Below are 27,506 nucleotides of genomic sequence, written 5' to 3' on the forward strand. Positions count from 1 at the left end.
CGGGAATGGTATTATTGAGGTATAGAGTTTGTTGATAAGCCATGTGGCTCACCCAGATGTGAATGTGAATGTACGATAAGAGGTGCCCCGTCGGTTAGCTCCGGGTGCTCGTCATGGGCCTCCGATTGGGTCGTGACAGTTAAATGCTTAAAAGCTCAATTGGTTGGCTACCTGAACTTTCACTTTGTTGGTCAGGGTTCGAATCCTCACGTTGTAATCTCTTTCTCCATTTCCCCTGTGTAATAATAAAAATAAAAATAAAATTAAAAAGAATCTTTCCCAAAAGCCATAAAAAGTAGAAAAAAAGCCTAAAATCCAATAAGCGCTTAAAATAAGTCAATCCAAACACCCTCCTACTCAAAAAAAAAAAAAAAAAATCTTCTTTTTGGTGAATTATAAATCGTAAAAATTGGACGTTATCCATTTGTGCATTTCTTCTGAAGTAGTCCTTCCGGTTCAAAAAGAGTGTCCACTTATCAAATCAAGAAAAAATTAATCTTATTTTTCCAGAACTGCCTTCTTTAGTGTTAAGTGACCAAATCTCAATACCTATTTAATTAGGAATAATTTAATCAAATTACCTATTTTTACCTAGGAGTTAATATTTTTTTAAGTGGTGTGCAAATGACTAAGTTGACACTCTTCTAAAATGGAGGGAGTAAAAAATTAGGCACCACTCTCTCGGTCTCAATTTTTGTGATATACTCTAATTTGACTATGCACGGAGTTTAAGAAAGAAAGAAACACTTTTGAAACCTGTGCTTTTAAAAAGTCATATTTGTGTGGTTGTAAAAGAGAAAGTTTTAAGTTAATTATTTCTAGAAATATTGCACCTTTGCGTCGGGAAAGCCCATTAAGAGAGACACGTTGCTTACTCTTCAATCCTTCATTCTTTTTTTGCCCCTCTAATAGATCTTGCCTTTTGTTTTTTTTTTTTTTTTTCCGGAGTAATATCATTGCAAAACATGTAATGTGTAAAAACTTAACTACACCAAATGTTTACACCAAACCAACTAATAAATGACGTGCTTGCAAATAGGAGTTCTAAATACACAGTTTTAAAGTAAACCAAAATACCAGTACTACACAATGTTATTTTTGACCTGTTTAGTAGTCAAGGCATACAAGTTCGAGAAATTGTGAAACCAAATCTTCTTTTGGAGGCCAAAATACCATCTACAATTCCATTTCAACATTTAATAAGAAAGAGCACAAGAAAACCGAACAACAACTAAGCCTCAATCCCAAGCAAGTTGGGGTCAGCTATATGAAATCTCACTGTCAACGTCGAAAGCTCGTATCAATCCAGCATGGACAACAGATAACTAACAAATTTATATTCAATGAATTATGATGCACATAGTCAACTTGTTTCTTTGGGAACATCCGATACAATTGGAACAGGTTGAGCTATTGTTACATTGTTTATGCTTATACATGCGAAGGAATCATCAGAACTTCAATCTCCAGTAAAAGAAGAGTACTGACATTATCATCAGACTTTATACTAACAAATGAATTTGTGAAAAAGGAAACTTGGATATTCGGTACAACAGGAGCAAAGCTAGAGAACCCTTTGCAATTTTGGATTGTAAGAACAATACGTCGCATTATCTGCTACAGAGGTTGAATCTATGTATATCTGCTACAGAGGTTGAATCGTGTATATCTTTATTCCGACAGCTTAAGACCTGCAAAAATACTCGGTTCATAATGGACTCCTAAGAAAAAAAACAACAACAACTACTATGCTTCAATCTCGAATAAGTGGGGTCGGCTATAGGAATCCTCACTGACCATATCGCTCCATTCAAGCTCATCTTAGGCCAATATTATACAAAACAAGTTCTCGATATTTTCTACTGGTATATAAATCTCTAACGACTCCTTAGAAAATTATCCCTAATTAGGGCATGTTTTCAACATGAAAAAAAAAAATAAAAAAAATTCAAAACATTGTTTGGTCATGCATTGGTGTGATTTTGTGGTTAGTTTTTGAAGATGAGTTTTTCAAACACAACTTCAACATTCAAATATCATTTTTCAACTTTAACTTCAAATACAACTACTTTTCAAATATTACTCAATTTCCAAACACCTACTTAAAGTTCACTCTTTTAACCTGAATTAGGCACATGGATCTATTTCAACTGACTAGTAAAGAAGTAATAGGTTGAACTTCAATGAAAGCTGGGACAAATACCTGATTACACAGAGTTACAAAATTCCCAATCTTCTTTTGACATGTCAAGGTATTCAACACTACCGTCTTCAAACATGATCTGTTAGGTTGGGGGGTTGGGGTGGATGGGGGAAAAACAAGAGCAAGTCTTCAGCCAAATCAGCGGTGTTCGAGTTACACATTTAACAATTCAAAGCTTACTTACCAAATGCTTTTTGGTGATGCTGTCAAACCGTTTTATAATTCCAAAGGACCTGGAAACAAAAAGATATTCAAGACTCCGTTAAGTCAACAGGACTGAAAATTGTAAAAAAATGAACAAATATATGAGAAGAAAACGAAGATTAAATGGCCGACCAGTGGATAGAGTTCCCACAGAGAAACTTCTCCAGCGAGTCACCAGGACTGAAAAATGTGAAAAAAAAAAAAACATGAACAAATAAATGAGAAGAAACCGAAGATTAAATGGCAATTAGTGGATAGAGTATCCACAGAGAAACTTCCTAGCTTCTAGGTTTAGAAGATATTATCTTTGAATATCAAGTTAACAAGATCGAGACCTATTTTCATACTTGAGTACTACACACACATAAAGTTAGTAGACAATTCCTAACGCAAAGAATGTTTAGTAAGAATCTCAGGACTACATAAGAAAAGTTATAAAAGAGACCTCAAAAAAGATGCCATATGAAAAGAAACCATGGAGACCACATGTGAAACAAATTTCTTATTACTTCTCTGAAAAGAAATAAATACATGGAAGGTTTCATGAAAATATCTCAACATTTTTGAATAGACTTCCTAGAAAGAAACTAAGAAATATTTCAAAATATACAATAGTATCTGGTTAGTGGAAAAAGAAGAAGCTAGAAATGATAAAAGTGGGAGTGAAAAATACTAAAAACCCAACCACTAGAGCTTATATTTAGGCATATTAGATGTCTAAGTGAGATGAATCCCTTCTAAATGCACTTTCTAAGGCATATATAGAGGCTTGCAATCTTTCTCATTGTCCTAATAGGTAGAACAGCATTAGGAGACAAAAAGAAATATCTTTTACTTGAACATGGCCAAAACTTATATAACTGTCTCCAGCAATAATTCATAATATAGTAATCCATCCTGCATATAAAAGATAAGTTCAATGTATAGGTATTCAAGTTCAAGATTCTGTCTAACTAATTGCCCTACAGAAACAGCCATGGCGATCAAATTATACAAGTTTTAAACCTCAATTTATAAAATTTTTAAAAGATCCTATTATTATCATAAAAGACTCCAAGATTACTGAAAGTAAGACCATAAGATGATAGAAGACAATGATAATAACGACAACATATTAAATATAAATGGTAACTCGATTACAAATTTCTCATAGAACGAGAACTGGCAGATTTTCCATCATTTGCCAGTAGAAATTGCAAAAGATACCTATATTAATGAAAAAAATATGCAAGCGAACGGACCGACATACCTCCGGTCAAAAGAGCGAATTATTCTTACAAGCTGACCTATGCAATTACGAGGACGCCGGATTCTCTGAGCAGAGTCGCAATTCGAACTTCCTAAACAGGATAAGGCCCGAGTTAAATCAAAGAGAAGTTAACTTCACTAACGCTGCTATCTTGTAAGTCAAATGAGTACGTAACCTACCTTTTGGAGGAACTCCAGTTTGATAATCCTGGAATAGAAGTGAAGAAAAGGTTAGTAAGTGCAATATTGGGAGAAATAGATATTGTAGCACAGGAATCTAAAGGATACTAGAATAGTGTTTGATATCGCCCCTTTGGGAAACAAAATGTATGCAACTAATTTATCTGTATCCATCAATGAAAACAAAGAAAGGCAATAATCAGAGAATTAGTTAATTACTAACATATAGGTACCAATAACTTGGTATGGAGGGAAGTGCAAACGAGATGAGAAACTTCTTCTTTTTAATAAGAGTAAACTTCAGTGGAGAAATATTCGCAGTGGAAAGTTTAGCATAGGGAGATTGTGTGCTTTGTAAATTGTGGGGTTCAAGAAAAAAAGAAGCAGCAGGTCGAAAAAATATACAATAGAGTGAGCACATGGTTCAGGATTGAGGCAACTATGTTTATGTCTAAGATTTTTTGGAATTTAAGAATATTCCCAATTTTTATCTTTTCTGTTAGATATTTGCCTCTTGAGTGCAACTTCCCTAATCAATTTAAATTATTACCAATTAATTAAAGGCTTATTAATTAAAGAGAAACTGAAACAGTGTTTCTTTTAGTATTTCTCTGCTTCCCCATCTTCACTTACCAACAAATGCAAGAAGTTCCATTGTCAGAACAAATCTTGTCATTTCGTATAGGAAAAGTCATCTTCAAAGCTTCTTTCCAGAGAAAAGCAGCAGGGCTTTCAAAATGTTTGCCCTGCCCAATTGGAAAAAGGAATGAAGGGCACTACTTTTAGATGGTAATTCCAAGTACTTGTCCTCTTTATGTCTTCCTCTATTAAAATTCAGAAAGGAACAGAAAGATGTTGGCTCGATATAACTGAAGGTCGTAATCTGCTATCAATTTCATTTTCACAAAACATCACAAAATTATGGACAAGTACTAACAAATTTAGTCATAAATCTACTCAAATAGACGTCCAAGCCAAAAGAATGTTTCCAGATGACATACAGTATATACATGTTTTGCAGATAGCAGTGCTTTCACTTTGAGAGAGGCAGCAGCCACCTGAGATGCCACTAGCTTTAATGCAGCATCTGAAGAGGGAAGTTTTATTTTGTTAGGTTTAATTCCCAGCTTTCGCTTGCATTCTATAGCACCACAATGGCAATCTTGATCTGCACCAAATTGAACAAACCTGCTACACTAGTTAGACAGTTAGATTGAGTAAGGGCAAATGTAGGGGTGTCAAATGGGCAGGTTGGGCTGAATTTGGGCGGGTCAAAATGGGTTGAGTTAATAAACGGGTGGGTCTTACCTGCGCTGAAATAGGTTGAGCTAAAATGGGCTAAAAAGCGGGTCACAACACAAACTGCCCAATTCTTACTAAGTTTTAGTTTTCTTGTTTGTTCTTTTATAAATTTTTAGTCCCTAATAAAACTATTTTTTTCTTTATTATGGTTGCATATAACATACAAATAAAAAAAATGTCTTTTTGAAAATATTTTGACAAGATTTCTCATGGGTCAATTTGGGCTACATATCAGTCCCAATATTTTGATGGGCTGAAATGGGTTGAGCTAATAAATGGGAGGGTCAATGTCCAATCCAAACTTGGACAGGCTGGGCGGGTCATGTTTTCATGGGCTAATTTTGCCACTCCTAGGCAAATGCTAACAAACTGCTGACCAAAAATCTCGGATGACAGATAACAAACAAATAAAAATTCAATGTCCATACTGATAATCGTAGGTCAGATGCTCGCCCCTTCTAATGTCACGGGTCGCAAATATGCCAATTCTTGTCTCACCATCAATTATCCTGAAAATACGATTCAGTGTGAGAACAAATAAATCCCTGAGAAGAGAGTTTGGGTTTGGGGGAAATACGAATAATTACTCCGTATTAAATATTAAATCGTTTCTTTACCATCTCTGCATCTCAGTATTTGGACAACAGCTATGATTAATGTATCTGGATTTGTTGCCCTTGTAAGTGGCATCAATCACCATATCCCTATTGATCTCACACAAGTAAAAATTTGTTTCCCCACTGTGCTTCATTTTCCAAAGTCTCTCTTCACATGTTTTGTCGTCAATAACTGCAGTTGTATCTTGCCAGATTAAAGAGCTCAGAATGAAAAGAACATGAAATATTCTTCGTATTAAGCAAGAAACTGAAAGAACTTCACCTTCTCCAACATACTCTATGACAAACTCTTTTCTCTTGATATCTTCATCTGCCACAATCCCAGAGCCACATTTCTCGGTCTGCATGTTACGTGTCAACAAAACATGATTTCTATAGATGACTATTGCTTGGTTTTGCAAAAGAACGAAAAGTGAGAAGAATATAAAATAAGCAACATTTCTTTTTTTCTTCACCAGATATGTGAGAGAAAATTAAATGCAAAAACAGATATGAAAACTGGTACCAGCCTGCATTTTTGGAGCATTTGGAAGGAGATAAACCTCAGATGCTTTGAGGGAGTCACTAGTCTATATACTTAGTGAAGGCTAGGTAAAACGGTGAAACAATTCCTTTCTCGTGTACATCATTTTCATTTTTTTTTTCCTCTGGTATCAATTGTCAAAAAAATGAAAATGATGTACATGAGATAGGAATTGTCTACGGACTCTCACAACAGATAACAGAATGACTAATAAAGACAGGGTCATAAATGATGACTGCATGCTGTTAAAATGCCCCCAATAACTAACGTTAGTCCAAATATCTCTGTGTTAAAAGTTTATGTGCATACCTTCACTGTTTTCATCTTCTTCACAGGACGTTTATGGAATGGTTTATTCAGACAAGAACTCCCACATTTACATCCTGAGGAGCAGCTAGACCATAGCATGCTGCAAGAAAGAGCGAAGCGAAATAACTAACAACACACGACTTTAAAGATGGTTTAAATGTCACAAAGAATGCTGAAAGTAGTATCTCCTTTGCGCCTCAGGTGCTTCTTCATAGGATTAAGGTTTGCATAAGATTTATCCAACATAATCCCACATTTTGGTGCACCCGGGATAGGATGATTCTGGAAGAAGTCTTGCCATTTTATTTACAGAATGGCGACGATTGTTGTCTGGGGAGAACTTTTCGCTGGATAAACACCTGTTATTATATTTAAAATATTAAGGCACCATCTTCTTCTTTCTTTTACCCAACTGAATTCGAGGCTTTCCCACGTTCAGCCTTCCATGCGTATTGACTATTTATCACCTTTCTTCGCTTTATATTTTCTGGACTAGACTTCTTCTTTTTTCTTAGGCAACTTAAGTTTATTTCTTCTCGGATTGATGGATGGTGGTAATTTAGTGATGAGAATAGAATGTTGGAACAACTTGTAACTTTTACGATTTTTTCAAAAATAAATAATAAAAGGCAAAGATCACGTCAAGGGTCTATGTGGAATAAAAGGTCGTACCATCGCAAAACAATAACGGGATATCTGTTTAACAATCAGGAATACCAAACATGTGATATGACATACAATCCCACTCATAATCTCGTCGTACTACCCAATCCAGAGGGAAGGCATATCCCATTCAATTACCGAACAGACCCTGTGTGTAGCGATTGCCGTCTCCTTCAATAAAACTGATAATGACAACCCCGTTAGTCAATCCATCAATTACTCGTCCATAAAAATGAGTAAATTTATTCCTTAATAATATATCTTATTACTGATTAAATCAAAAGAGTCAATTCATGTAATCTCTTATAAATCCACCAATAGTCAAATACATCTCAGCCATCAGAACAAACAATTGCTAGAAGTATATTCCCTCTGTCCTAGTCTATGTGACACTCTTTCCTTTTTAGTTAATCCCAAAAAGAATGAAATCTTTCTATATTTAGCAAAAATTTAACTTTTAACTTCCCATTTTACCCTTAATGAGATGATTTCTAGCCACACGAATATCTATAGCTTATTTTGGACCACAGGTTCCAAAAGTCTTCCTTTCATTCTTAAACTCCATGCCTAGTCAAACACCTTCACATGAATTGGTACGGAGGGAGAATAAGACTACTATAATTTACTAGAAAAAAGTCGACCAGATAACCCAAATGGAGGGAACCAAAAAAACCTAGTGAGCCACCTCCCTTTTTTCCTTCCTATGCCTAGTGATCTACCTCCCCCTTTTTCCGTCCTCTGTTTAAGTTTGCTGCTGTAGAAATTACACAACAGAAGTGTAGACATATCAAAGCGAGTGCAAGAGTATCAGCAGAACGTGTAAGTAAAGCTCTATAAAGTCTATAGAACAATGTAAGAACTCCCAATCAACAAATTTATGCCGCAGATCATGGGGATATAGTTTTTTTTTTTTTTTTTTTTTTTTTAAAAGTCTCTATCAAAGTTCAGACTGCTAATGAATCTTAATCTAAATCATCCTTACCTACAATGACAATCACTGCCACACACGTCCGAGGATCCTGCTACTGAACTGCAGGAACAAAATATGCCATCATCTTCTACCCGCCGCTTAACCTTCTTGGTGAGGTATATATCTTCGAGTAGTTAATACCGACACAACTAGAAAAGAAGAAAGGCCAGAGGAACCGACACAAACAATGTACAGGACTAAGAGATGTTTAATTAGGAAATAAACTATCGATCTTTTAACCAGCATCTAATACATCTATTATAACTATTTCTATAGAAGGATACTGCGCTTTATATAGGTATAAGCTGTGGGTTGCCATTTATGCAACCAATCTGGAAGTTCAAAGTCAACGGGTTCTCCGATTTCGCTTGTTAATTTGTTGAATACATGCCCAATCCCACCATGGGTAGCACTCTGTACATAACAAAGAAAACAAAATGCATATTAACAAGATGTTGAGATCACAAAGAGAAAATGACAAAAATGGTCCCTTATGTTTTGCAAGAAAACTGGACATGAATATTGTGCTAAATAAACAATATAAGATGGAAGGAAATAGGATCTAGACCTTCTTCGTAGTAGGCATGGGCTCAATCATTCAATAGTAGCAACAATCATTCACTTATAGCCTTTAAGGGAAAAATAAATGAATCAGTTAGGAAGCAAGGAAGCACAAAAAAAGTGTAGAAAACTGCATATCAAATCTCCTATTGGAAATATGGCTAAAATCCAAGATTTGAAGTTTGTAACTAACAAAAGGAGTATTCCCTCCATTTCAATTTATGTGGCTTGATTCGGAGTACGAGAGTCAAACTAACTAATGTTCCGTGTGAATTCGGATATAGAATCTTCAAAAAAAAAAAAAAAATGTGAAATAAAATTTACATATTTGTAACCACATAAAAGTACTATATAAGTCTCACAATAGTTACCGATTCAAAATATTTAGTAAGTATTTGAGACAACCATGGTCAAACAAAATACCTTTTGACTCTCCAAATAGTAACTAAGACACATAAATTGAAAAGGGGGTAATTGTACAAAATCAAAAAAATGTAAGTTTAACTGTTTAACACATCAGAACCAAATGTAAAGAAGGGGAGAAGAGAAAAATATTCAATGAAACAACTATAACCCAACTTAAAGAATTGCAAATAAAACACATAATCAATGCTTAAATCCAATTAAACAAAGCAAAACAGAAGATTTTCAACATCTTAACAATGGAATCATGTCACTCAACAATATTAGATTTAGGATTGAAGAAAAATAAGTTTCTCACACTCAGAAAAATCAAGAGGACATCACAAATGACAAAACTTGGAAAATTTCCAAATCCACTTCAGAAAACTGGAAAAAAAAAAACTACATTTTAACTCTATTAGATACATAAATAAACTAGCCTTAGTCAAAATCACATTTTGTACTCTCAGGAAATGACAATTATATTGAAATTGATAGAGTACTATTCGAACCAAATTTGAGAAATTGTGAAACGGGTGAATTGATTAAATGACCCTCTACAAAATATAACAGATCGCCTCTGTGTTATGTGACTATGTCAGAATCGCCCATGTATACAAAGGATCATATACCTCTATTCATTTTTGTAAAGACCCCTTTTAACTAATTGCCTCGTTTAACACATCAGAACCAAATGTAAACAAGATAAAAGAATCAAAATTCAAAATAAAAATGGGGAAGAGAAAAACATTCAAAGAAACAACTAAATAAAACCCATCTTATATAATTGCAAAAGAAACACATTCTATATACTAAATCCAATTAAACAAAACAGACTCAGGTCATCAACAGCGCAAAAAATCAAGAGAACAGTACAAAACTTGATGAATTTCCAAACCCCACTTCAAAAAACTGAAGCAAAAAAAAAAAAAAACTACATGTTAACTCTATTATAGATACATACAATAGAGTCAGTTGTTTTTGCTAGCAAATGTTAGTCAAAAATCACTTTTTTAACACATCAGAACCAAATGTAAACAAGATCAAAGCATCAAAATTTAAAAGAAAAATGGGGAAGATAAAAACATTCAAAGAAACAACTAAACCCCATTTTAAAGAACTCAGTAGAGATAATACAAAACTAGCAAATGTTAGTCAAAAAACTTTTTTAACACATTAGAACCAAATGTCTACTAAATCCATTTTAAAGAATTAAACAAAACTTGGTGAATTTCCAAACCCCACTTCAGAAAACTGGAAAAAAAAAATACTACTTACATTTTAGCCTCAGTTGTTTTTTTTGCTAGCAAAAATAAATTGTGGAATACTAAGAGATGAATTAACAATAGAAATTGAAGAAAGAAATAAGGGAATACCGTTTCTTTCAAAAGAGAAGAAACTGTTTCAGGGGTAAGAGAGAGAGACACTTCAACAAAACCGCACTTACATATCATTTGTTGGAAGTAGTTTGAATCTATTAACTACTCCTTGTTTTAAAATGTTTGTTCTGTTTTGTCTGGAGTGGGGTTCGGGCCATCTTATTGGATATGAAATTTTCGGTTTGGATATTTATTTTTTGAATTGAAGAAATTATAATCTAAATCTAATCCTAATAAATTCGGATTGGATTGGATATTTTAAGTTTGATTTGGATATTTTGAATTTTTGGATTTGACTCTTGAGACATAAGTCAAACTTATTATGAACGAAATTCATATATTATTTTCACAGAGGTAAATCTAAATCTTAATTGCTCAGTAAAAAAAAACTTCCGGTTCAAATTAGAATTAACAAATCCAAGTCATGTCCAATATAGTAAATCCATACCAAATAAAAGTATTCTAAAAAAAGTGGAAATGAACAAAAAATAAAATCTAACTAGTCATCGGGAAAAATAACAAAGAACTCTGCCGTGGGTGGCACTAACGTGAGACTTTTGAGACTTGAGAAGTAAGAAAACCCTATATTATATTGGGATGACTACATGGCATAACTAACTCTTGTACATATTTAGATTTAGTAAATGTAGTTTAGATTAATTACATCCTATAGCTAAAAGTAATATGTTAAATACAGTTAATACCCATCATCACATTATTCACTTCCAACTTAGCCCTCCCATCTCTCTCTCTCTCTCCCTCTTTTCTTGCTCCGGGGCCGAGAGCTTCCGTTCCGAGCGATGCCGTCTTTCTCCGCGAAGCCCTGCAACCCACACCATCACATCGCTCATTTTTGCCTTCTCCGCATCTTCTCTAGCGTCTTCTTCGTCTTCTCTGAGTATTGGTCATCTTCTCCGTCTAGATCTGACCGGCATCAATCGTCTTCTCTGTTTTGCTACAGATCTGACCGAAAAAAAAAGCAAGTTTTAAAGAAATTGCACGTTTTGCCCTCCAAATGATTTGGTCTTTAATATTTTCCGTTCAAATAGGCTGGTCTTTAACTTTAGGCCTTCAGAACTTACATGTAGCGGTATATTCATTCATTTTCTTGGATCCGGAAAGATTTTTCGGTGCGGATCCGAGAAAATAGTGTTTCTTTATGAGTGTATTCAATAATTTTTTAGCATACAATCCAAAGTGTATTCATTAATTTTTTAGCACACAATCAAAGTGTTTAGGGTTGTTAAATTTAGTGGTGTATTTTATTTCTTGTATTTTGAAGGATATTTTTTTGTATACAATCGATTTTAAATATAATAAAGTGAATACAGTGTAAAAGTAGCTGCAAATAAATACATTTGACTTGAATACAACTTAGCTGAATACATCTGACTTGAATATAGCGAAATCTGACTCAACCGAATTTTGAATACAATCCGATTTTTTAATACAATCTACTGTAGCAATATACTGTAGCGCGCGACTGTAGCTACGAAATGTAATTAGCTAAAATGTAGCAATGCTAAATTTAAAACCCCTAAATGTTAGTCATTTATGTAAAATTCCCTATTATATTTGATTTAGTAGAGAATTGTATATTGGACTTAATATTTTAATGGGTAGGGCCTTAGGTACTAATCTATTAAACCTTCAGAAACTAGACTTATTAGTACTGGGCACATATGATATAGGTAGGGCTAGATATAAGGTATAAAAATTTTGAATTTTCGGATATCCAAAAATCCGTAGTACTAAATCCATATCCTATCTGAAACCATAAATTTTAAAAATAAAATCCGAAGTTCAATCCATAATTCAAATATTCAAACCAAATATTAGAAAAGTTCGGATTTCGGGTTAGCCCAAACTGTGCCCACCCTTACTTGGTACGGTGTTCAAGAATATAAAGATCGATTTTTGAACGTGCTAACTAACGTGAAATCTACCAAAATATGTTTAATCTTACCGTGTTAAACTTGTGATGTGAAAAGTTTTTTTAAAAAAATTGGCATTCTTTTTAAAAACGGATTAGAAAGGAAAGTAAGATAAATATTTTGAAACTGAAGGAGTAAATAGGTAACTATATATAACAATAACAATGACATCGTATCAAGTGTAATCCCACAAATGGAGTCTGGAGAGGTTAAGATGTAGGCAAATTTTATCCTATTTTCATGGGTTAAAGTGACTGTTTCAGATAGACTCTCGACTTGAAAGAAAAACATTTGAATTAAGGTATCAAGTAAAATATGGTAGCACAATAATAACAAAGTACAAAGCATGTGAAATAACAGATAATAATACATATCGAAGAAAAGAAACTGCGCGATTACTATCTAAAATCTACTAATAAGGAGAACCCTCGCTACCTACCAACCTTCTACTTCTAGCTAACTCGATATCCACACCTTCCTATCTATGGTCATGTACTAGGTAAGTTAACGTTGTGTTGTGTCCTATCTAACCTCCTTCTCCAATTTTCCTTCGACCTTTCTTATCTGCTTTTATACTCAATCTCTCACATCCCCTTACTACGCACCCACACAACTCCTCTTCATATGTCCAGACTATCACACGCTCGCTTTCCTCATCTTGTCCGCCATGGTGCCACTTCCCCGTATAACTTCCTCTTTACATTTGTCCTAACATGTCCACACATCCATCTAAATATCATCACCTCTGATACATTTATCTTCTGTAACTCTCGTGTTGAGATCAATAGATTTAAAAAATCACCAAATTTAAATATTTCTCTTTCCCAATTCACGATATTGTAAATAAAATATACTCCATGTTTTATATAAATCATTTATAGTAATCTTATACTTAAAATAAAATCAAATATTATCAACTTTGATATTTTAATGATAACAATTCTTTGATTACTTAATGATTATTCATCTTGAGAATGATTTTTTTTTTTTTTTGGCTCCTTGATAGTTCTTGTACCTCTCCTTCTTCCTTTCATCCCTTTTTAATTTTCTTTTGTATGTATATTAGTTAGTAGTTTTATCATGAAAAAAATATTATATTAATAGTTAGCTCATTTTCCTATTTTATTATTAGTAAGTCAATAAATATATTACTTTATATTTCTTTATTTTTTCTACTTTTTAAATAAAACGATATTAAAAGTTTATTGAGAAAATAATAAAAAAATTCTTTTATATTTGAGGGTGAGTTCAAAACAATTCTTCAAATATATTGTTGAGTAATTTTTATTTTTAAATTTGTCAAAGTTAGCATATTGGTTTTCATGTGATGTTTTAACAAATTATATCCGTTAGATTTGAGGCGAATTGTGATTAAAAATAATTGACCGGAAACATTAGAAAAGTTTCATGAGATTTTAAAAATTGCAACATAAAGAACTAAACTAGACACAAAAATAAACTAAACTAGCTGAAGTTGCATCAAATCATAAAACTAGATCTAAAATAGTTGAAACTGTAAAAACTACACCGCTAAATATGAGTGTTCACTGAAAAATTTCACAATTCTCGTCAAAACTAGCCGACATAATTTGCTAAATATTCGATAGAGACAAAAATTGCTCACTTTTGTTAAACTTAAAAGCTAAGATAGGGTAAGGTGTGCATACAATCGATCTTTCTCAGACCCCACTTGTGTGATTACACCGGATATGTTGTTGTTGTTGTCAAACTTAAAGGATTAAACTACTCAAGAGTAATGTTTAACGGACTATTTCAAACCTACCTAAACTTGGGGTACCATTTTTGTTAATTTCTCAAAAGATTATCATACAATATAAAACTCTCTTTTCCTCACTTCTCTTCTTTCCTCATCTAAGCCAATTTCGTAAACGCCACTTTCACCTATGTTTTGACCTCACATCACGCCAAATTTCCCTTCAATTTTTCAATCATTAGCCCAAAATCCTATTACTTTACAATCTTTTCCTCAATTCTTACAACCCCAGATCAAAAAATCTGACAAAAATAGCCAAATTTTGCCACTTCTACATAGTGGTACCATGTAAAAGTCCCCAAAATCACATAAAGTCACAATCTTTACTTCAATTCTCACAACCCCAGATCAAAATCTTGATAAATTAGCCAAATTTTGCCACTTATACATAGTTTTACCATGTAAAAGTCCCAAAATCTCATAAATTAACAATCTTTACTTCAATTCTCACAACCCCAGATCAAAATCTTGATTAAATTGAGTCCAAAATTGCTAGTTCTATATAGTTGTACCATATAAAAACCTCAAAATCCCATAAAGTTACAATCTTTACTTCAATTCTCACAACCTCAGATAATTTTTTTGACAAAAAGAGCCAAAAAATTGCTCTTTTTGTACCATGTGTCCTGATTTAAACTATCATCTTTGATGCCTAAAAAAAACCAGTTTAGTATAAGCTCATCTGATTCAGATTCCCCAAGAAAAAATCTTGGTTTTTCTGTTTCTTCAGAGCTAGAACCAAGCAGTAGTAGTAGTTGTAATAAGGTTAATAATAAATCTTCTGTTTGGTCTGGTTTTTTTGTTTCACCTTTTTCAATATTTGATGGTGAGCCAAAAGGGTGTTTAAAAAAAGGTGAATCTTGTTGTTCAAAGAAATATAATGGTATTGGTATTGGTTGGACTAATGCTGTAAAAAGAATGATGAATAGTGGTTCAATGAGGAGGATTTTTGGGATGGATAAAACTGGGATACCTAATGTTTCTAAAAGTGATATTTTGCTTTTAGGTGTTTGTTATAAAGTTGTTCAAGATGAAGATCCAACTATAGAACCAACTCAAAGTGAAGGTTTTTCTGCTTTTGTTGATGATTTTTCGTCGAGGATTCTTGTTACATATCGTAAAGGTGCTTAAAGTTTTAGTCTTTTTAGTTAACTTGATTGGTTTGTTGTGATTAGAATTTTGATTTGGTTTGTGGAAGATGTGAATTTGGTTATTTTGATTGAATTTGTCTACAGGATTTGCTCCTATTGGAGATACTAAGTATACAAGTGATGTTAATTGGGGTTGCATGCTTAGAAGCAGCCAGATGCTTGTTGCTCAGGTTTGTCACAGTAGCAAAACCCCTTTTCTTTCTTGCTATAAGTTAGCTAACGGGTGTGTTTGGTATGAAGGAAAATGTTTTCCTGGAAAATAAGTGGATTTGTTACTTATTTTCTTGTGTTGGGTACGTAAGCAAAAAACATTATTCTAAAAGCATTTGTATATAATCTGGACAAATACTATGGGAGAGGGGTGTGTGTGTGTGTGGGGGGGGGGTTAGGGGTGGTGGAGATGAGGTTTGTGGTGGTGGGGGTGAAGATCAGGTGTATTGGAGGGCGGGGAGGACACAATCAATGTGGAATGCCACTTATAGAAGTCATTGTCCTCATTTTTAAGCAACTTGTTTTCCTCGATCCTTATACCGAGCACACCCAAAATATTTGTGAATTTCTAATGCTTACTGTGTCTGCTATAGTGATGTTGATGATTCCTGTACATATATATATATATATATATATTTTTTTTTTTTTTGACAATGGTAACATATGATTCCTGTATTTGTAGGCGCTACTTCTTGATCGATTAGGAAGATCTTGGAGAAAATCTGTAGACAAGGTACTCGAAAGTCAAAACACTGCCGTACTTTCAGTTGTTAACATGCTCAATTTCCCATTTAGAACCAGGATAATGCACAATCAGGTTCTCATCTCATATCTCTTATCCAGAAAAAAAAAAAAAAAAAAAAGCAAAAAAAGGATCAGGTTGTTATCTCATACATATATTGTTTTAGCATGAAAACTTATCTTGTTCTATCTCATTCACAGCCGCTTGAACAAAAGTATGTGGACATATTGCACCTTTTTGGTGATTCCGAGGAGTCAGCTTACTCTATCCATAACCTCCTACAAGCCGGCGAGACTTATGGTCTTTCACCTGGATCATGGGTGGGCCCGTATGCGATGTGTCGCACCTGGGAAACATTAGCACGTAGCAAAAGAGAAGAAACCGGAAATGCAGACACGTCTCCGGTCATGTCTATCTATGTTGTATCAGGGGATGAAGATGGAGAAAGAGGTGGAGCACCAGTGCTCTGCATTGAGGACATTGTCAAGCATTGTTCCGGCTTGTCAAAAGGCGAAGTTGACTGGACACCTGTTCTTTTCTTAGTTCCATTGGTTCTTGGACTTGACAAAATCAATTCAAGGTTTACTTTTTTTATTTTGTCTACACTGAGAGTGTTATTATGATGCAAAACTCTTGCCTATTTATGTTATACTCCCTCTGTCCATTTTATGTGAAGTGACCACGGATTAAAAATGAAAGGAAGACTTTTGAAACTTGTGGTCTAAAATAAGTCATAGATATTCGTCTCGTTAAGGGTAACATGGGAAGTTTAAAGTTAGATTGTTACTAAATATAGAAATGTGTCATTATTTTGAGGATTGACTAAAAAGGAAAGGACAGAGGGAGTATATCTTTCTGAATTATGGTCATAAATAAATCAAGAACTTGCAATTAAAACAAAATTGTGATTGAATTATTTGGTTGTGTCATAAAACATGTAGTGCTATCTTGGGGATCTATAGCAACTTTAATGCTACAATTACTATTTTGTTGCCGGTTTCTCTGTATTATAATAAAATTATATTAAGGTAAATTAGAATTGCTGATATTCTGACAATTAATTTCAATAACATTCTGTTCCTTATCTTGCATTGTGATTCAAACAATTCTACATGGACTTATGAATATGATTTAAATATGCTACACTGAATTGACTATAGTTGCTGAACATTGTGATGTCAAATGTTGGACTCCACAATGATGTTCTTTTGTACGATGTAATGTGGAACTAGGCTAAGTTACCATGCTTTTAGTTTTTTCTACTCGTAGAATAAAATTAGATCTGGTGCCCCATAATGCTAGTAAAGATCTTTTAAGAATATTGGATAGAATTTAGTATACAAAGTATTTCACTATTTTACCAAAATGATCTTCCTTACCGTTTAGGATTTAGATCCCACATGAGTTCTCTCTCATGTTTGACAATTGACAAACTACTCCTTAGCATCGGACGACTTTTTAGCATTTGTTGCTCAATACTTCTCTTGAGACTTGAATTTGGGGAATCATGCATCTTCTTTAAGAGGAGCCGTGATAGGTTACATTGATTAATAGCACCAAGACAAGCACACACTAATATAACGAACAAAAACGAAAACAATAACATTAAAAATAACTTAATGGAGATCATGCTTTGTAATCTCACATACAAAACTAAATAAATGTACCAGACTCTTCTGAAGACTATCTAGTCAAATGGCTTGATCTAACCATTATTTTAATGCAACAACAACAGATAGAAGACGAGCACAATATAAACAAGAGCTTCTATATTGGTTGATCATCAGCGTAATAATAATACTAACTGTGATGAATATCGCAGTATAATTTCTTGTGCTTTGATTTCTGCTATTATCTAGTTATTTCATGTACTTTGATTATCCTATTTTATCTGTGTCGCTTTCGTTATTTGCATTTTCATATCGCTTTGAATTTCTTAGCCTTATCTGACCTCTTTTTATGCTTTTTATTGAGCCGAGGGTCTTTCGGAAACAGCGGTCCTACGTTGGTAGGAGTAAGGTCTGCGTACACTCTACCCTCCCCAGACCCCACGTTGTGGGATTTCACTGGGTGGTTGTTGTTGTAACTGTGATGAATCCTCTTCACTGTATAGAGCAGAATGTATACGAGTGACTCATATAGTAGAGTCCAACTAATTTGAGATTGACTCCTAGAATGATTCATTGATGTTGGATTAGTTAGTCATGATTTAAATTTCCACTTATATCTGATCTTTCTTATATTTATCGTATCTTAAGAATATTGCTGGCTAGTGGCTACTACTCTCATTTAATTGAATCTATATGAATAGCAATAGAACATTAGACCTATATGCTTATTACCTTTAACTAGGTGATGAAAATCCAAGCCAAATTAGTCAACATTTATCTCTTTCGATGCAACAACAAGATCTTATTTCCAAGGAATTAGTAGGGGAAGTATATATACTTGTGACCGCTAAAATTGACTTGGCGATCAAGGTGTTCACACTGGTTTTTCTGATCCTAACCACGATCTTACATGGTAATTCTCAATTTAGGTAAATATTAGGAAGTGTTAGTATATTTCCTTATTGAAAATGGAATAGAGAATTGTCTTGATATCTGTATGTCCACAAAATACATTATGTTGTGATATGGTGCTTCCGTTATATCACTCATCTGGCCATATCTAATAATTAAAATTGAGGATTGCATTGATGTTTGATGGATGATTTACTATTTTTACTGAAAAGCCAGAGCCTTTACTTGATAATTACATTGTTTTTGGTCATCAAAAGAAAAGACCAGTGCGTTATGTTTACTGAACTTTCCTCTACTTTCGTTTATGTCAGGTATCTTCCTTTGCTGGCAGCTACATTTGGTTTTCCTCAAAGCCTCGGAATCCTCGGTGGCAGACCTGGGGCGTCGACCTACATAGTTGGCGTGCAAGATGATAAAGCCTTTTATCTTGATCCACATGAAGTTCAGCCAGTAATTATCTTTCTTTTTGGTTGCATATCGGAATTTCTGTTATTTTATTGTTACTTGAAAATCTAGGATAAATCTGTGAGCCTTAAAATAGAATTTTCCAGGTTTGGTTGTTATATATGGAGATCAGCTTCTTTCGATGCTGGCTGATTTCAGCAGCCTATTAATTAGTCATCAAGAATGCCAACGATTTTGTGGCCTTAAAAGCGTTTTCTCGATACCTGCTTAGAAACCATATCCTTCTCACAAAGGGAGTATTGTTCACTGCGTTTCTAATTTTCCTACATACATAGTCAAATGTTAGAAAATTCATTTCTAATCAACAATGCAATTAAAAAGTTCGATACCCTTGTTCCAATTATTCCTTTGATTGGATGCGAGGCAACATATCGTCATTTGGTGATTATTGATCGGCTGACCAAGTCAGCTCACTTCCTGAGTATGACTTACTCTACGGGCAAGCTAGCCCAGATATATATTGATGATATAGTCTTCCCTCGTCAAACGGAACAAAAAAGTGGAATGAACTCCCAGTTATACACTCCCTTCGTTCTACGAAACCTTGTTGATTCTGAACGTTTGCAAAGGAACCGGACTTTTGACGGGCCAGCCCTTTTTATGCGCCGCTTTACCCTGAAAGGAAAATGAGCTTTGCTCCTCTGGTGCGCTAGGCGCTCCCGTGGTTCGTGTAGCTGTCAGCTTAAATGGTAGTTGTTTATTCCCACCCGTTAGCTGCTTTTAGTGAATAATATGTCTTGCTTGGAGCTCTTCTAATTCCTTTCAGGGTTTTGATCCATCAGTGATCAGTCTTTTCCCTTCTAATTTCCGACAACCACCAAAAAGGGAAATTAAAAAAATATTGTTCCCTTTATGATCTTTCCCATTAACTTTTGCTTTGCTGCGATTGGGACGGGTAGGGAGTCACCTCTATAATAAATGAGTATTTTTTTTAATTGGTTGTTCAGCTTTCTTACTACTTTTACTTGTTAACTTTCTTTATGGTGCTTGTGATCTCATTTTTCCTGTGATTTTAACATTCGAAGTGTTACGGGTTTATCTATTGGGATGTAGAATCTACTGTTCTCATTATCTGTCTGATGTGCAGGTTGTTGATATTAAGACAGATAAGCTAGATGTTGATACCACATCTTATCACTGCAAGTAAGCGAATACTCGTTCTAGTTTCTCATTTGGTTTTTCCATTTTCAATTTTAATCACGCCATGGCCTTTTGACTTTGATTGCAGTACTGTAAGGCATTTTCCGCTGGATTCAATAGACCCCTCCTTGGCAATCGGATTTTATTGTAAAGATAAAAGTACGTCTAATCGTTCTAGAGACTGTTTGCGCTTACGAGTAACTTCTTGACCCCTAACTTCTGTATACATACTTACCTGTAGGTGATTTTGATGATTTCTGTATACGGGCATCTGAGTTAGTGGATCAATCAAACGGTGCTCCATTGTTTACCATAACTGAAACTCGTAGCTCCGCCATCTCAAATGAGTATAATGACAGGTTGACTAGTAATGCTGGGGTTCCAGAACTGGACTCCTTCGATGCTGTAGGCCCCGATGAGTCAGATGGTAATAGACCTGAAGATGAGTGGCAACTCCTTTGATGCGAGAACGAGAACATTTTCAGGATCAAAAGGTTGTGTAAATAATTTCTTAGGTTGGTTTACTTGATCGCGTTGGTGGCCTTAAATGTGTTGCTCAACATGTTTGGTGCACGATTTCGGATAAATTACTGCTGTAAGATAGTCATACTTGTGTAGGATTCATCTTTTGCCTTACAATTTGATGTTGTCTATAAATTATCAAAAAGTGGGATGGTGTATGGTCATGCTCCTTAATTGAATCTTTTATTCCGGTACAAATGTAGAAGATTGAATAGTTGTGCCCCTAACCTTCCACTTTGTGTTGCTTCTTTTTTTCCCTCTGGTCTTTTTGGGTGTTATTCTTACTTCTCTCTGTCTTGAATAGCCCCGATTCGGCCTGGCCGGTCGGGGAGAGATTCACATAGAGACTACTGCTATCTGGGAATCTCTTTCTATGTTATCTAGCGGGACTTGCTACAACCAAAGGTTGTGGTGGGGTAGTAAATATTCCTCTATACTTAACCAAAGGTTTCAGGTTTGAGCGCTGGGATATGGAGTTGTCTTTGGTCGGAGCGTTTTGCCTCTTAAAGTGGGACTTTCCGATGCAAATCCAGATTAGTCGGGTCCCAAAGCGGGTGGTGGGAAACAAAAAAAGACTAAGGGGCTTGCTTAGTTTGGATTACTACACTTGATTTAGTTGAAAATTTAGTAGATCATCAATTTGCATGTAAGTTGGAGGTAGTAGACACATAAGCAAATCATTCTGCCATCAGACTTTTTGTTTTATATGTTTACCTTTTATTCTTGGTTTCTTAATTTGAGAAATCTTTTGATTCCATTTTCCAACATCATTGAAATTGAGCCAACATCATTTTTTAGGCTCGAATGGACTTTTATTACGGGTGAAGAGATTCTAATTATGTCCTTACATAACCTTTCTCAAATTGCAAATACTAATTTGTTAAAAATTAATCAAGAATTGAAATATATGCAAGATCAGGTTTGAGATAGCTTTGGTCAGAGCTAGAATAGGAATTTGTGAGTAAGAGCAAATTTCAGAGTTGATTCAATAATAACCATTTTTATTTTTTTGAGAAAATTTTATGAGTTTATTCTTTTTTTTTTTTAATACACTATAAAGATTCTAAATTAACTCCTACATTTTTGGCTTTGCGCGAAAAGTCAATATTTTTCACGTGAATCTTCATTGATGTTTATAATATTTATATTAAAAGTACACATGTAACTTTGGATATAAAATTAAACTAGTAGGTATTTTTACAATTTGTACACTCAATTACATCAATTTTATCATAATCAATGTCTTTCTTTGGAGGTGTAATAATTGGCATTGGCTTGATATATATTCCAAAGCTTTCAAGTTGACCTCCACAAGTTGTGCCATGAAATCCATTGAGCCAACCATGATCCAATACATTTATGTTGAACTCTGTATCTTGTCCTATATAAGCAGGTTTCATTTTTGGAAATGGTCCATATGATTTTTTGTTGGTCACAAATGTAATTGATTTCAAAAATCTATCAGCTCCAGATAATATTCCATGACGACCATTTACTCCAATCAGATATTCAGAGGGATAATCCAGCTTGATCTGCAAATTCTTCAAAAAATGTTGTTAGATAAGAATGTTCTGTTACTTTTGTGACTTTACTAATACAACGGATAAAATTGGGTGATTTTAACGACTCAAAAGATAGTTTTGTCACTATACTAATACAACATGTAAAGTATAGTGACCATTAGGGGCCGGTATAGGGCAAAATCGAGACCTTTTTTTTTTTTTTCTAACTAATGACACAGGTAATATTAAACCAAAAGTCTAACGGAAAACAAAATTTCTTTTGGAGCAAACAATATAAAAGAGTTTTGGTTTAAGAATACATAAAATAAACAGAATAATGAACTTACAATTTCCAGATGTTCTATAAGATAACCATGTCTCTCTGATAGAGAACATTTTCCATCCTTGACATATAAAAATTGGAGATTGCTAACTGCTGTTTTTCCATATGAAATAAAAATCATTGCAACATCACCAAGATCAACATCATCCCATCTTGTTCCTTTCAATTTAGTACTTGTATGTTTCAATTTTGAACCCCATATCTTGCATTTTAGTACAAGATTAATTTACTGAAGAGAGAAAAAAATTGTAGAGGAAAAAAACAAATAAAGACAAGACAATATATTTTTCCATCATCTTTAGGGTACTACTGGGATTTTATATTCATGTGGTGGCACTCATTTATGCCTTTCTTGAATGTGAAATTGAGATTTGGAATTTACTTCAATGAAGTGAATTAATTCTTTTCCTTTTTATGAAGTAATGTTTAATGTTGTTTATTGAGGAAATATTCTTTTGTAATTTCGTTTTGTTTGATTTCAAATTCTTAGGTCCTAGAATAACGTGGATATTAAAATTTTACTTGATATTCTTTTCTTGTTGTTGAGGTACATAATAATTTTTACCTCATTGTGCGATTATTATTTTGTTTCTAGTTTAGAATAAACTTTAAAAAGTTTCGTTCAACATAATTATTTGCAGAAAAAGTTGGTATAGTCAAAGACCAGTTTTCATCATCTTAGTTAAAAAGATTTAACGGGATTTTTTTGTTTTTTTGTTTTCCACGCCGCATTCGATACCTATTTTGAGCTCCCAACTAATTCAAATTTTACACATATTAAAGGATTTAACGTATGAGGTGAAAAAATAGCCCTTGGGCCTTTTTAATGAAAAAACGAATGTTGATAGGGTAAGACTTTGTTTTTAAGAACTTTTTGTTTGATTTAAAAAATTGAGGTCCTAGAATAACGTGCAATTATTATTTCACCTTGATATTCTTTTCTTGTTGTTGAGATACATAATAATTGCCCCGAATTACTTTTTTTTTTGTTTTTTTTTTGCGCGAAAATACTATAAATCCTCCAAAACGGGATGTTAAAAAAAAAAAAAATCTTTATTTTTGAGGAATTTAAGCCCCACAAATCACAATATTGTTGCATGAGTTCTATAGCAGAATTTCTCCGGAATTTTACAAGCCAACAACATTAAATTTTAGCAATGAACTCGAATCTCCCACAAGAACACGACGTAAATATTTTGAGAGGAGAAGTAATCAGTGTTTGGCAAATCTGCTTAGTTGTATATGTTTAGGAGGCAAAAGACAAGTATTATAATACTACCTTTTAAAAGTCATATTTTAATTTAATTAATATTTAAACTTCTTTTCTCTTCTCTTTCGATCAAAGTGTGAATATTTTAAAGAAGAGAGTTAATCCGTTTTTATCAAGATTTTTCCATTAACTGTATATGAGGCCTATAATATAAATATGCTATGAGGTCTTTTTTTTTTTCTCCTCCTTGTTGTTTTAAGTGATTTTGCTATTATTTTTTCCTTTTTCCAGTTTTTTTTTTTTTTTTTTTTTTTGACAATCTTTTTTTCCAGTTTAGTTTTTCCTTTTCTATTGCCGAGGGAAAAGTCCTTTAAAATTTGAGTAGACCATTCAAAATTTGAAAAGTTTCCATAGTGATCTGTTTTCTTTTTCCGTTGCTCTATTTCCTTTCATATAATCCTAAAATTCAGGATATAATTGTTCTACAAAAAGAACAATCCTTGAAATTTGGAAGAATTCAAATGAATTTTTATATTATTAAGTCACTTGAAAGAGAACTACAAGTAATAGTTATATGTTAAATAGACTGATAGTGAAAAAATTCTTTACAATGTCATTATATATATTGAATTTTGTCTGTCTAAAAATTTTTTGCACCATGAGATCACCTTTACCTGTTGTAACATATCATATTTTCAAGATTATAAATCTCATATTTTAAAGAGACTTACCTTTGAAATGACCTCAATGTATCAACTTAAACTCTATTCATTCTTTGAAAAAAGGCCTAAAAGGCCCTTGAACTATAGAATTTGGTACAAAAATACTCTCCGTTTACCTTTGGTCTCTAAAAATGTCCCTGCTGTCAACTTATTAGGCCTAAATTGCCCTTATCTTTAACCGCAGGGGCATTTTTGGCCCAATAGATGGACGGAGGGCAATATTGTATCAAATCCCATAGTTCAGAGGCATTTTAGGCCATTTTCCGGAAAAAAAAATGAAATTTTTTATTTATTACGTGGCACATTTTAATTGGTTAGTTTTAAAATTAACCTAAACTAATTATATCCAACACAAATTCTGGATCCACCTAACCTGTCCCGACTTAAAATGGCGACTGTAGCAACATTTTAGGTTAATATATTGTTTTTGGTCATCAAAAGAAAAGACCAATGTCGTATGTTTACTGATGATATAATCTACGGGCAAGCTAGCCCAGATATATATATTGATGATATAGTCTTCCCTCGTCAAATGGAACAAAAAAGTGGAATGATCTCCCAATTATACGCTCCCTTCGTTCTTCGAAGCCTTGTTGATTTTGAACGATTGGGAAGGAAACGACTTTTGACGGGCCAGCCCTTTTATTGCGCCGCTTTACCCTGAAAGGAAAATGAACTTTGCTCCTCTGGTGCGCTAGGCACTTTCGTGGTTCGTGTAGCTGTCAGCTTAAATGATGCTTAAATGATAGTTTTCTCACCCGGTAGTTGCTTTAGCGAATAATATATCTTGCTTGGAGCTCTTCTAATTCCTTTCAGGGTTTTGATCCATCAGTGATCAGTCTTTCCCCTTCTAATTTCCGACAACCACCAAAAAGCAAAATTAAAAAAATATTGTTCCCTTTATGATCTTTCCCATTAACTTTTGCTTTGCTGCGAGTGGGACAGGAAGGGAGTCACCTCTATAATAAATGAGTATATTTTTTTAGTTGGTTGTTCAGCTTTCTTACTACTTTTACTTGTTAACTTTATTTATGGTGCTTATGATCTCATTTGTCCTGTGATTTTAACATTCGAAGTGTTACGGGTTTATCTATTGGGATGTAGAATCTACTGTTCTCATTATCTGTCTAATGTGCAGGTTGTTGATATTAAGACAGATAAGCTAGATGTTGATACCGCATCTTATCACTGCAAGTAAGCGAATACTCGTTCTAGTTTCTCATCTGGTTTTTCCATTTTCAATTTTAATCACGTTATGGCCTTTTGACTTTGATTGCAGTACTGTAAGGCATTTTCCGCTGGATTCAATAGACCCCTCCTTGGCAGTCGGATTTTATTGTAAAGATAAAAGTACGTCTAATTGTTCTAGAGACTGTTTGCGCTTATGAGTAGCTTCTTGACCCCTAACTTCTGTATACATACTTACCTGTAGGTGATTTTGATGATTTCTGTATACGGGCATTTGAGTTAGTGGATCAATCAAACGGTGCTCCATTGTTTACCGTAACTGAAACTCATAGCTCCGCCACCTCAAATGAGTATAATGACAGGTTGACTAGTAATGCTGGGGTTCTGGAACTGGACTCCTTCGATGCTGTAGGCCTCGGTGAGTCGGATGGTAATAGACCTGATGATGAGTGGCAACTCCTTTGATGTGAGAACACTTTCAGGATCAAAAAGTTTGTGTAAATAATTTCTTAGGTTGGTTTACTTGATCGCGTTGGTGGCCTTAAATGTGTTGCTCAACGTGTTTGGTGCACGATTTCGGATAATTTACTGCTGTAAGATAGTCATACTTGTATAGGATTCATCTTTTGCCTTACAATTTGATGTTTTCTATAAATTATCCGACAGTGGGATGGTGTATGGTCCTGCTGCTTAATTGATTCTTTTCTTCCGGTATAAATGCAGTAGATTGAATAGTTGTTCCCCTAACCTTCCACTTTGTGTTGCTTCTTTTTTTCCCCTCTGGTCTTTATGGGTGTTATTCTTATTTCTGTGTGTCTTGAATAGCCCCGATTCGGCTCCGGCTTCTGCCGGTCGGGAGAGAGATTCACATGGGGTAAATCTTGCTATCTGGGAATCTCTATGTTATCTAGCGGGACTTGGTGGGGTAGTAAATATTCCTCTATACTTAACCAAAGATTTCAGGTTTGAGCGCTGGGATATGGAATTGTCTTTGGTCGGGAGCATTTTGCCTCTTAAAGTGGGACTTCCCGATGCAAATCCGGATTAGTCGGGTCCCATAGAGGGTGGTGGGAAACAAAAAGACTAAGGGCCTTGCTTAGTTTGGATTACAACACTTGATGTAGTTGAAAATTTAGTAGTTCATCAATTTACATGTAAGTTGGAGGTAGTAGACACATAAGCAAGTTGTTACACCCCGTATCTAAGAACTAAGGTTAGACTCATATCATTAGAGTTTTAGTGGAAAAATTGAAGGTTTGAACATTTTGCGAAAATGGTTGATAGGCCCACTTCGGGCAGTGATAACTCTTTGATTAGTTGGGAATTTGGGAAAGTACCCTCAATGAAAGTTTTAGTACGTAAAAATAGCTTTCTAACGATATAAAGACCAGGCCAATCAGAGATCGGAGCAAGGAGATATGATCGTCTCAATACGGCTAATAGTAAGGCGTTTAAAAGTCTATAGAATCGGCTAAGTTTTTGATAAATGCGCCTTCCAGTCGAATTTCGTGAAAATCCGTTGGGAATTTGAGAAAACTTAAAAAATGAAAGTTGTAACCCTTTGAAATAGCTTTCCAACGGTATATTATGGGCCTTGAACAGAGTTATGTACAAGAAGTTATGCCTATTTTACCGAATACTGCGCAAAACCGACACACACCGCTTCTCGGGGCGCGTGAGGGGGCGTGAGAGCGCGTGCGATGGCCCCGCTTCGCGGGCCGATCGCGTAACTCTAAGTA

At 34.3% G+C, this 27,506-nt stretch overlaps 2 protein-coding genes and 1 pseudogene across 8 annotated transcripts; 1 reads left to right on the forward strand and 2 right to left on the reverse strand.

Moving 5' to 3' along the window:
* Nucleotides 1-1,465: 1,465 nt before the first annotated feature.
* On the reverse strand, nt 1,466-10,690 carry LOC132032741 (histone-lysine N-methyltransferase ASHH3-like). 5 transcript variants are annotated; one of them, XM_059422440.1, is made up of 15 exons: nt 10,559-10,690; nt 8,788-8,848; nt 8,504-8,633; nt 8,232-8,343; nt 6,587-6,686; nt 6,017-6,095; nt 5,755-5,926; nt 5,566-5,646; nt 4,846-5,023; nt 3,836-3,863; nt 3,657-3,747; nt 2,540-2,587; nt 2,388-2,436; nt 2,204-2,282; nt 1,466-1,691 (listed from the first exon to the last, which is right to left on the reverse strand). In XM_059422440.1, exons 2-14 carry the CDS (start codon nt 8,815-8,817, stop codon nt 2,208-2,210), a joined length of 1,173 nt encoding a protein of 390 aa, XP_059278423.1. In that variant the 5' UTR covers nt 8,818-8,848; nt 10,559-10,690; the 3' UTR covers nt 1,466-1,691; nt 2,204-2,207. The 5 variants fall into 5 exon arrangements, 4 of the variants coding, with proteins under 4 accessions (XP_059278423.1, XP_059278425.1, XP_059278424.1 ...); XM_059422442.1 differs by having other exon boundaries at nt 10,630-10,680; XM_059422441.1 differs by having other exon boundaries at nt 10,461-10,597.
* A 3,662-nt stretch (nt 10,691-14,352) lies between these two features.
* On the forward strand, nt 14,353-26,514 carry LOC132032742 (cysteine protease ATG4-like). 3 transcript variants are annotated; one of them, XM_059422445.1, is made up of 8 exons: nt 14,353-15,392; nt 15,505-15,590; nt 16,094-16,144; nt 16,354-16,733; nt 18,987-19,125; nt 20,228-20,283; nt 20,369-20,439; nt 26,012-26,514. In XM_059422445.1, the coding sequence occupies exons 1-8, from the start codon at nt 14,918-14,920 to the stop codon at nt 26,230-26,232; spliced, it is 1,479 nt and encodes a 492-aa protein (XP_059278428.1). In that variant the 5' UTR covers nt 14,353-14,917; the 3' UTR covers nt 26,233-26,514. The 3 variants fall into 3 exon arrangements, with proteins under 3 accessions (XP_059278428.1, XP_059278426.1, XP_059278427.1); XM_059422443.1 differs by lacking the exon at nt 26,012-26,514 and adding an exon at nt 20,522-21,000 and having other exon boundaries at nt 14,354-15,392; nt 16,094-16,228; XM_059422444.1 differs by lacking the exon at nt 26,012-26,514 and adding an exon at nt 20,522-21,000 and having other exon boundaries at nt 14,354-15,392.
* Nucleotides 21,910-22,871, reverse strand: LOC132032743 (inactive protein RESTRICTED TEV MOVEMENT 1-like; annotated as a pseudogene).
* Nucleotides 26,515-27,506: the final 992 nt, after the last annotated feature.

The sequence above is a fragment of the Lycium ferocissimum genome, chromosome 10 (genome assembly GCF_029784015.1).
Source record: "Lycium ferocissimum isolate CSIRO_LF1 chromosome 10, AGI_CSIRO_Lferr_CH_V1, whole genome shotgun sequence".
Classification (NCBI taxonomy): domain Eukaryota; kingdom Viridiplantae; phylum Streptophyta; class Magnoliopsida; order Solanales; family Solanaceae; genus Lycium; species Lycium ferocissimum.